Below are 12,034 nucleotides of genomic sequence, written 5' to 3' on the forward strand. Positions count from 1 at the left end.
AATGATAACAAATCAATGGTTTATTAAGGTCCTAGTAAATTGTCATACAATCTTCAACTAAACAAGGTATTTGTCACAGATAAAACAGTAATTTATCTATTCTATAGCTGATAAATCTTGTTATTTGTCTAGAGTGTTCTGTAGATTACCTATAGCTTCTTTCAAGTTTGTTTTACATGTATTTTGGGGATCAAAATTGGGTTCATAACTGTAGATGACTTAAAATATAAATTAAATTTCAATAAAAATATTGTCTTTAATCAATTTTTAGTAAAGATAGAGTTTCATAGTGATTAAAATGAGCCGGTCATATTTAATTTGTAGGGTAGGTTAGCTTATACTGTTTATGTGATGCGCTGGAATAGGTCAATAGTAGAATAGAGTAGGCTATTGTTAACATGATAAATTATTATTACAAAATTTAATTGCTTGAAGAACTCTTTCGGTTTGTGTTGAGAACTGCAAATCCTTCATAATTTATTAGTAGGTTACTCTAACTTAAAACTTCTTATCATTTTTTCAATCCTATTATGCTTGAGTCTATAATATGATGATTCTAGGTTTCCTGACAATGTTCAGATTTCTTAAACCACACACTAAAATAGAGATAAATTCTAATTTTATACATTGGTTTTAATAGGTAGTTTATTTTGAGCTGCGTTTACACCAAAGTTATTAACAAAATGTTGATAACTTAATCCTTATAGATTCTATTAGATTGTACGGAACTTGACAAACACATATGTTCATCATGTGTAAGATAAGTTATGTTCAATCTAATAGAATCTATAAGGATCAATTTATCAACATTTTGTTAATAACTTTGGTGTAAACTCAGCTCAAGCCTTTAGGATGATAGATTTTCTATCAATGTTCAGATTTCTAAACTACACACTAAAATAGAGATGAATTTTAAGGATCAAGAATTTTATTGGCCATTATACAACATTACAAAAATGTAAGCAATAGGCTTCGATATTTCAATTTCATATATTGGTTTTAATAGTTTTTGTTTATCCTATTATATAACATCAATATGCTACAACATGCAATGATAAAAATATACTATTAAAAATTGAGTAAACCATTTGAAATGTCAAGTTTCTAATATCACTCTATTTTAAACGCAATCCATCACAATGAAATATAGGGTCAGTAGGCTATATAGTAAAACCATAGAGAAACAATAGCGTAAGTAGATATCCCATGGTATGGGGAATTTATGTCGCAACTTTTACTGTTATCTCAAGCCGATTACTGTCGACTATTGTCAATTTTCACTGTTTTGTTGGGGCGATAGTGTATGAACGGCACAATTTTAGAGACTACCAGCGTCACACAGCCTGCATAGGAAAGAAATTAATACGTGAACTATTGGCTTGGGATAACAGTAAAAGTTGCGACATAAACGTCCTATACCATGGGATATCTACTTATGCTATCGTTTCTCTATGGTAAAACATAGTAAGCTTATAGTAAAACAGTGTAAATAACCCATTCAATAGTAAGAAATGATGCATCATCACTATATCTTGCGTAGAATATGAATGAATGAGAGACTGGAAATTTGCCATCTGCTTCCTCAAAATATAAACAATAAACAAATGAATGAGAAACTGGAAGGCCAGTTTCACATGGCAGAGACCTCGCTCCTGGAATATCATATTACGGAAGATAATATTTCATATTTTTTGCAGCTCTCCTGTACTTTCACATGGGGATCTTACGAATAAGCCGACAGATCTAACAACTATGCCGCCGTTTGCGAAAAGTATGACTCATCACTTTTTCTCAAAGTCTAACTTCCTTAAAAATATAGATAGAAGATTTCTGATTTCGGATTTGGATTCAGCGACCCCAAATTCTTTAAAGCGTAAAGTCCCGTTTTCGAAAATATCCGAAAACAAGGAAGTTATGGCTGTTTTTAATAAAGCTTTCCATTATCATATGATTATATAGTACGTACTAAGATAATGATACTCCTGCCTCACAAAGGGACAGGCAAAGGTTTTAAGAAGTTTTTGAACACCTGAGAAGTTTATACATAAACATTTTTAATTTTTAAAAGTTCTAGTTTTCCAAAAAAATATTGAACTATGAAAAGATGAATCCAAATATGAAATCATAAATCATCTCCACTCATCACCCAATAAAATATGAGGAAAAGGAATGTTGTACAGTAAAATTCACTGAATTTCAATTGTCATTCAACAATCCAATTTATCAGGTTCAAATCGTTGAATATCACTTTAAATTCCCAGCAATTATTGACTATTTCTTTTTACAATCAGAAAAATCTATTATGAACATTGTGCTGATCTGAATCGATCTATGGTAATAATAGGAATTGAAAGAATAGAAATAAATATAAATAAATAGGTCGGTTGCAAACTGCAGTAATCAACAGCTCCACATCAAACTCGGACATCGCGTAATGACAGGTGTCAAAGTCAAGTCAACAACTGACAAGTCAACAAGTGTCAACTGGAGAAGTGAGTGAGAAAGCCCAGTGCTGCCATAATGCGAAAAGCATAACCATTGTACCAACTATTCTAAATTATCGTACTGTATTTCGTGAAGCCATGCTTTGTTAAAACCAGTTACTCAGAAAGCGTTTTTTTGTTGTTCAATGTTTTGTCGTCCTTATGAATTCTGTTGAAGCAAACATATTGTTATTTAAGAAGTTGTGATGAACCTGTATAAACAATTCATAGAATTCTTAGAATTCATAGGAACGGTAAAAAATCAATTTTACGAAAATCGATGTACATGTAACTGGATTTAGAAGATCAATACGATAATGTTCTTTATCACAATTTAATCATAGAAATGTTTAAGTGAAAACGTTGGGCGCAAACCTTCTGCCATGAGGAGACAAATAAATTATGAAAAGTTGATAGCTTGAATAGTGATCTGATATTTGTTACACGTTTTTATTCTAAGACATAATATGTCTTAGACTAATTTTTAATGTTTCTTCAATCGGCAGGAAAACTTTGGTTTTTCAAAGTATCTTACTCCCTTATTTTGGGGTATTTTCAGAAATCAAGATAAATAACCTACCAAATTTCCTACACGAATACAGTGTAAGTTGTATTATAATAGCTACAGTACTTACGTACTGTATAGTACAGTACCTGTTCGTTTTTACCGTATAATATATGATAATAGAAAGCTTTATTAAAAACAGCCATAACTTCCTGTTTTCGGATATTTTCGAGAACGGGACTTACGCTTTAAAGAATTTGGGGTCGCTGAATCCAAATCCGAAATCAGAAATCTTCTATCTATATTTTTAAGGAAGTTAGACTTTGAGAAAAAGTGATGAGTCATCCTTTGAGCAAACGTCGGCGCGTAGTTGTTAGATCTTGCCGCTGCTTGCCTCGAGGGGAAAAGACGTGACAAAACGAGGTTCCTGGATAGGAGTCACCATGTGAAAGACACGATTTGACTCAATGTACTTCGACAAAAAAACGAGAACACTGTTCAGTGTTCAAGTTGCACGTCTCCCTTCGTGTGAAAGAGGCCGAATTCTCTCATCATCTTTGCAGATTTATCAGTAAAATGCGGCATTAGCAAAAACTGTAGACAATTTATTATTCTCTTGTTTATGCTTTCATTGATGTAACATGATATTTCCATGAATGGGACTAGATTGATGCGCCAGCAATAAATACCGTTGATCTTTTAATTGGCCTGGTATTAAAACTTAATTAACATTATTTATCGGTGTATTTATAATACAATAGTTGCAGTGATAGTAGTTTTAATTTTTCTGCTCAAATTTTCAAGTTTATTTCAATATTATTGAAACTTTCGGATTGTTTAGTGTTATTTCCGGCTCTCATCAACCCTTCGAAATTCAAAATTTCATCAGTCATATCTCGAATACGTATTCTCTGAGTGTTAATCTTTGGTAAAAACATAAATTTTAAACTTAACCTCACTTTGGACTATTTATGTGCCAAAATAAAGGAATTGAAGAAGTTTTGGGCCACTGCCTGTTTCTCTTTCCAAATATCGTGTTTGTGACTGTTCTAATAAATAAATAAATAAACAATATAAGTTACTAGAAATCGGCTAATTAATAACTGTCTCCTGATTCCAATAATATTATAATTATTATGAATAGGCTTTTTGATAAAACGAAGCATAGAATGAAACAATCATAATAATAGATTTCTATAGTTTTCTCTGACCGAAGGTGATGAGTCAATTATTGTATTATAAAACTAATTATTCAATAATCAATACTGTTGATTTCTTTGCATAGAACTGGGTTCGATTACGTTTAAGAATAGAAATCACAATCATGTGATAGTACTTTTCATGCATTATATACTTTGAAATATTACATTATTGTCATCATTTATTAAAAATAAGGTAGGACTGGTATCTGAAATTAATCACCGAAGTGAATATGATAAAAACACAATTTTCTCAATAATTGTTTTAATACTTCCAATGTAAACCCAAAAAGTAGTATTATGAGATTAAATGCAATATGAAGATATTTTTCTAAATTTATCTACAATAATCAGAATAGTAATACCTACTTTATAAAATAACAAAACATTGATGACTTTTCCTAGTTTGAGTTGTATAGGAATCTGGAATATAATAATAATAATAATAAATATTATCATGATTATTATCTTGATTAATAATTATTCTTTAATAATTATTATCTTTGATTGTAATAATTATGATTATTTGCTTATATGTTTCAAGAGGAATATTGCTAAGTAGCCTACATTACCAGTAATTATTTTGTTTAGCCTTTTGCTCATGACATATTCATTATAGCCTAATAATATCTACATCCTACATATTCACTCATGTAGTCTATTTTTCAAAATTAATTAACAGAAACCCATTCATAATCGGGAAACATCTCAGTCAGAGAATTCAATTCTATTATTTATTTCAGCCAAAAAATACATTGAGTACATTAGGCTAATTCATTTAACAGATAAGTCATATTATTAAGCTGGGTTTACACCAAATTTATCAACTCGATGTTAATAACTTAACTCCTTATAGATTCTATCAGATTGAACGGAGCTTGACAAACACATATGTTCATCATGTGTATGATAAGTTATGTTCAATCTAATTGTATCTATAAAGATTAAGTCATCAACATTTTGTTATTAACTTTGGTGTAAACGCAGCTCTACAATAACATTATAATTATTATCAACTTGATTTATTATCACAGATGCTCTACTCTTTGAAAATATCAACAATAAACGCCATAATTCATGCAAAATACTTATAACTTTTTAATCCTTAGAGATGAAGTCAGTATAGCCTAAGATATATTTTTTATTATGTTTTAATAAGTAAGTGTATCATCAAACCAATAAATGTTGAGCATAATTTACGATAAAAATTGAAAATCATAGCACCCTTTTAATATTTATTTTTGAATTTAGTTTCTCAATTTTAATTTGTTTCAATAAATAGTTTTGTCGACATAAAATCGTTTCTATTCTGTTTTTATTCTACTTTAAACAGGGTGATTCTTAACTATGGTAAAATAATTTAGGATTTTCGTTGAATAATAATTATAAAATAATTTAATACGTGAAAGGTAAAAATAAGAAAAAATTTCTTATAAACATACATCCATAAACGCTTCATTAGCGAGCTATACAGAGTGAAAGATTTCGCTCGGAATTCAGTTCCTCTGGTGAAATACACCGATGCTGAACTGTTTGGGAACTAGTTTTTGAAAAGCTTATGCTGGATTCATATGGAAAAATATCTGAAAAATTGAATAAAACTAGTCTGGAAGCTGTAGTGCGAGTAGTTTTTGAGAAAAAAGTTGAAATATGCAAGAAATCCAAGTAGAAAAACACAGACTTTTACGTTTGAGTCATAACCTATAGTTATTAGTTCTCTCCTCATAAAACAGCAAATTTTTGTGGGTAATGCACTACATAAGAATACATTTTATTTAACTTTTAATAGATTTAGTTTGCAGAGCTCACACGATTCTTTTCAGAATTAAATTCTCTACAATTTTTATTGCGAAAAATTATTTGTTTACTGGTCATTAAAGAAAGTTATTGGTCATCAAACATAGAAGTCTGTGTTTTTCTACTTGATTTTTTGCATATATCAAGTTTTTTCTCAAAAACTACTCGCACTACAGCTTCCAGACTAGTTTTATTCCATTTTTCCATATGAATCCACCATAAGTTTTTAAAAACTAGTCCCCAAACAATTCAGCATCGGTTTTTCTACTTGAATTTTTTGCATATTTCAAGTTTTTTCTCAAAAACTACTCACACTACAGCTTCCAGACTAGTTTTATTCATTTTTTTCATTTCAATCCAGCATAAGTTTATCAAAAACTAGTCCCCAAACAATTCAGCATCGGTGTATTTCACCAGAGGAACTGAATTCCGGGCGAAATCTTTCACTCTGTATAGCTCGCTAATGAAGCGTTTATGGATATATGTTTATAGGAACTTTTTTCTTATTTTTCTCAAAAACTACTCACACTACAGCTTCCAGACTAGTTTTATTCAATTGTTTCATATGAATCCAGCATTATTAATGAAAAAGACTAAGAAATTGTCAAAAAACCACTGATTTATTGATAATTAGAAAGACCGGTTTCGGTTATTACACCACTGTTTATAAACAATTTATAGTTTATCAGAGATTGACAATGGTGTAATAACCGAAACCGGTCTTTCTAATTATCAATAAATCAGTGGTTTTTTTAAAATTTCTTAGTCTTTTTCATTCAATATGAATAATTACCACAATATCAACTTCTCAACTACACAAAAAGTGAATCCAGCATAAGTTTTTTAATAGTCCTCAAACAATTCAACATCGGTGTATTTCACCAGAGGAACTGAATTCCAGGCGAAATCTTCCACCCTGTATAGCTCGCTAATGAAGCGTTCATGGATATATGCTTATAAGAACTTTTTTCTTATTTTTACCTCTACTATCACGTATTAAATTATTTTACCATGAATGAATGAATGAATTTTATTTGCCAAAAACAAAATACAAAAAAGCTTTACTTAAACCAAGATACATACATTTATTTAATGTATAATTAAGAATCACTCTGTATATCTGAATTTTCTCTAAAACTTTTCTTTTCTCTGTCTGTTCCAGGTGTTAGACCGGTCCAACACCGTACAGTGAGTGACCTCCAGGAAAATTTCGACAAAATTTAGATTTGGCGTAAATTTGGGAAAATTGTCAAAGATGGCGGGTCACCACGTACTATCAGTGCTAATATTTGTGACGTGTATAGTGTGTTACTATAACAGTTGTCAGTGCGGATTTGTGTTCGATGATATTAGTGCAATAAAGGAGAATCGGGATCTGAGACCTCATACGCCACTCAAGAATGTCTTTCTCAACGATTTCTGGGGCACTCCCATGCATAAGGTGAGTTGAAAAATTATAATTATTATTTAACGAAAATCCTAAATAAATGCTCTAAATCACCCCGAAGACTTCTGCCACTGCAGACATTGACAACAGGGTTAACAGCTAGATGGAAATTCGATGAGAACTACTATTCAAAAAATCTGGTATGGCGCACTCACACAACTTTCCTTGCCGTTATGAAAATTGATCACCTGACGAAAATTGTTCCCGCGCATCTCAAGTCTACTATTCAAAGATTTGAGCCAGCTGGTGACGGCAATAACGCTGGAGACACACATGAGGTCTGCTATTTCTTCATAGTGAATGATTTAATAGAATCAACAATAATTTGCAATTGAATATTCACATTTTCTCGAATTTAAAGCTTATTTTCAATTTTAGGTGAAAATGTTACTGAACATTAATTGTAGAGATTTTCATGCTCAATCTACTCCACTTGATTTTTTTTGTTTCAATTGTATCTGAAGCCTGATAATTGGGAATCTATCTGCATTGATGGGGCGGAGCTCCTGAAATTTTTACAGATATGGGACTTGTGGCAGTTGATAGAGCTTATCGATGACTATTTTAGGTATGAATTTGATCAAAATCGTTGGAGTCGTTTCCGAGAAAATCACGAAAAACCCTGTTTTTGACAACATTTTCGCCATTTTAGCCGTCATCTTGAATTGCATTTGATCGAAATTGTTCCTGTCGGATCCTTATAGTGAAAGGACCTTAAGTTCCAAATTTCAAGTCATTCCGTTAATTGGGAGATGAGATATCGTGTACACAGACGCACATACACTCATACACACACACACACACACACACACACACACACAACACACACACCACACACACCACACACACACCACACACACACACACACCACACACACACACACACATACACACACACATACAGACCAATACCCAAAAACCAGTTTTTTGGACTCAGGGGACCTTGAAACGTATAGAAATTCAGAAATTGGGGTACCTTAATTTTTTTCGGAAAGCAATACTTTCCTTTACCTATGGTAATAGGGCAAGGAAAGTAAAATTAGTTGCCAGCCCGGGAATCGAACCCGGTACCTCCCAATTGTTAGTCTGGAATGCTTACCCTTACACCAAACTGACAATCTCTGGATAGCAGCGCTCATTTTATACAAAGCCATAGCGGCTCTGTTGTAAATGTGATTGATTATTCAATTGCAAACTGTTGGCAACTGTTGATCCTATTAAATCATTCACTATGAAGATATAGCAGATCTCGTGTGTATCCAGCGTTATTGTCCTGTCACCAGCTGGCTCATATCTTTGAATAGTAGACTTGAGATGCGCGTGAACACTAGCGTCAGGTGATCAATTTTCATAACGGCACGGAAAGTTGTGTGAGTGCGCCACACCAGATTTTTGTGACAGTCTTGTTGACTTGTGGTAAAATAACCAAGCAATAATGTCCAATTATTATGAAAATCATTAAAAATTCCATAAAATCAGTCCAATATTGAGATTAGAACAATCACATGTATTCAATTACTTTTATGTACACAGCCATTGTGATCGAAATCAAATATTTGTCGAAACAATTGAGTTTCAGAAACAATGCTACCTTTATCAGGCTGATTATTTCCTGGGGGATTTATTTTCCAATAAAGGCCTGATAATTATTGTTGATATGACGTAGTAATGCATTATTTATGTCAGCCTATTTCATTCTACAGTGATGAAAACAGATGTGTGTTTTATTGCTGAATAGCCATACTCATTCATTAGATTGTAATGTTATATTTTGCATTTGAAATTTGAGTCTTTCCAGTAAATATTAATGAATGACTTTGAGCCACATGCATTATCTACGTATTTGGTGTTGTTATCCTTGTCTATCATTCGACAGAACAGATAGCGGTATCCTTCTCCAGCCCCGCAACGCTGCCAGATCTTTTTTTCTACAATAAAGTTATAGTATTAAATGACGAAATATCCATTCTCAATTATGAGAATCTATGTCATTAAAAATAATTCATTTTTATTAATGATTTATATTATTAAATAATTGAAAAATTTATTTTCTTGACGAACAAAATATATCTGACTAGCCGTCAGGCTCGCTTCGCTCGCAATATCCGTCTAGCCAGGGGGCTCCGCCCCCTGGACCCCCGGCTGGTTCGTCCAAGAATGAGATCAGCAGGCTCGCTTCGCTCGCCTGCATTTTTCATTTGAGCATTTTTATCATATGTTAGAACAATCCAGTCGGGGGTCCAGACTAAACGTCTGGCTAAACGGATATGGCGAGCGAAGCGAGCCTGACGGGTAGTAATATAATATTCCCAGGATTGAAGTAGCAGTGCCCAATCAATTTTTCCGCGATAAATGCATTTAAATCTTCAAATTGGTGCCAACCTATCAAAGTCAACTCAACTTAATTCCAACCTGACAAAATTATTAATTTAGTTGCCAGTTAACAACTGTTTCGAAGAGGTACTCTATCTAGATTATAGTTCTATAGTAACATATGATATGGAAATTTCAATTATAATTAAGAGATTGGGAGAAGAAGAATATACATGCCAAAAGACGAACTTTAAACCCTTAAAAACAACCCTTAGAGTTAAAATATTGGCAAAAGATTTTGAACGTTTTTGGTCCAGTAGATTTTTAGTTATGCGAGTGAGTGAGTGAGTGAGTCAGTCAGTGAGTGAGTGAGTGCCATTTCGCTTTTATATATATAGATTATTCGTAACAAACTTAGGACCAGTAATAGAATAGACACGCCCCATTGTATATTCATACTGAAAGTCGATGAATCCAACACTACTGCCATATCGCCCCATCGTGACGTCAGCATCGTATAGAAAACTTTTCTATAGAGTTTGTTCACATTGTTTTCCATAGCAGATTGTGTCTATTTCAGCGTGAGCGAAGCGGTAGTTTACCATTTTTATAAATAAATAATCTACTTCCATCTGAAATAGACACAATCTGAAAGTTTTCTATCCGATGCTGACGTCACGATGGGGCGATATGGCAGTAGATGTTGGCTTCAGAGGCTAGACTCCCCAGCGTGTCTATTCCATAACTGGCCTAAGGTAACAAGTACGAACAGTGAATATTACATCAGATATACTGGTGATTTATTGATAATTAGAAAGACCGGTTTCGGTTATTACACCATTTTCAATCTCTGTAATTGACAATGGTGTAATAACCGAAACCGGTCTTTCTAATTATCAATAAATCAGTGGTTTTTTGACAATTTCTTAGTCTTTTTCATTCAATATGAATAATTACCACAATATCAACTTCTCAACTACACAAAAAGATATACCGGTATCAGTCATCCTCTATAGAGGGCAGTGGCAAGGCAGAGAATCGGCAACACTGTTCTCCGATCTTTCTCCACTGCCATTATAACGTGCACTTCTTCTAAACAAGGATGATTAGTTGATATCACATCAGATATACTAGTATCAGCTATCCTCTATAGAAGGCAGTGGCAAGGCAGAGAATCGGCAACACTGTTCTCCCATCTTTCTCCACTGCCATCATAACGTGGACCTCACTATAGAAAAACTGTGTGTTTCTCTCCTAAAAAAAGTTCTTATAAGCACCCAGTTAACGTTATGAAAAAGCCGTTCCATTCCATTTATATTAGGTTAGGTTAGCTTGGTGCACCTGTGAACCCATTTAGACTGCATGTAGATAAACAGAAAAGTGGTTTGTATATATTTCCATTAAAACCAATAGTGTTTTTTCACTGCTAGAGAGGAGGTTCACACTAATTTAGGGGTTGTTTTTAGGGGCAGAAAAGGGGGTTCAAGAGTGTGATGAGGAGGAGGAGAAGGAGGAGGATTAGAGGAGTAGATGGAGGATGAGGAGACGGTTTAGACCGTTAAAAACAGAGATAACTTTCCGAAAAAATAGTGAAAATTTTTCTGCTCTCAGCTCCCAGCGAGCTGTATAATGATTTGCAGACGCTATAAACGTTTATCAGATGAAAATGTTTTTGCAACTCAGTTTCAGCTGAAGCTTAACAGACCTCCGTTTTAATTGAACAGGACAACAAAAAAATTGGCGAAAATAGGAAAAATAAGCGGCGGTTTGACACTAAAACCGTCATAAATCTAGGGTTAAATTGGTGCTGAACAAGGATGGAGCAGTGATCAATAGTGTAGTTAGTAAGAGATGGGGAATGTGAGAAATGTAGAGTGGGAAAATATGAGGGAGAAGATAACAAGACAAAATGTATTTAGGGGTGAAAATTGAAAAAGATTCTCCAATTTGCTAGAGCTATTTGTGGAAATAATCTGGATGGGATTTGAAGGTTGGAAAATTCATGAGACTCCATTATTTAAAATTGAAGAGGTTTTAAAAATGTGCAAATGTTGTTGACTATATAAGAGCTAAACAATTTTAAATTGTGAGCAAAATTTTACAGCGTAGTTGAGGAATTGTATTGACCTAACAGTTTGAATTGAACATGTTATAAAGCTAGAGAGAGATGAAATATATTATAGGAAGTAGATGAAATAAACTAGTAGTTCTGTGAACAGTAGACCTCACACGGTATTCTCATCCACAAGTACCTGATTGAAACTATAGACCTCATGGAAATACACAATAGA

General features: G+C 33.1%; 1 protein-coding gene across 1 annotated transcript in view; it reads left to right on the forward strand.

Annotated features, from left to right (window-relative positions):
* Positions 1-457: 457 nt before the first annotated feature.
* LOC111045165 (protein O-mannosyl-transferase Tmtc3) overlaps positions 458-12,034 on the forward strand; it is a gene marked incomplete in the record, with an annotated part of 116,389 nt that continues 104,812 nt past the window's right edge. The window contains 2 exon segments of the mRNA XM_039439334.1: positions 458-483; positions 7,147-7,425. Of these exon segments, the coding sequence (XP_039295268.1) occupies positions 7,240-7,425 (186 nt within the window).

Source organism: Nilaparvata lugens, chromosome 12, assembly GCF_014356525.2.
Source record: "Nilaparvata lugens isolate BPH chromosome 12, ASM1435652v1, whole genome shotgun sequence".
NCBI lineage: Eukaryota > Metazoa > Arthropoda > Insecta > Hemiptera > Delphacidae > Nilaparvata > Nilaparvata lugens.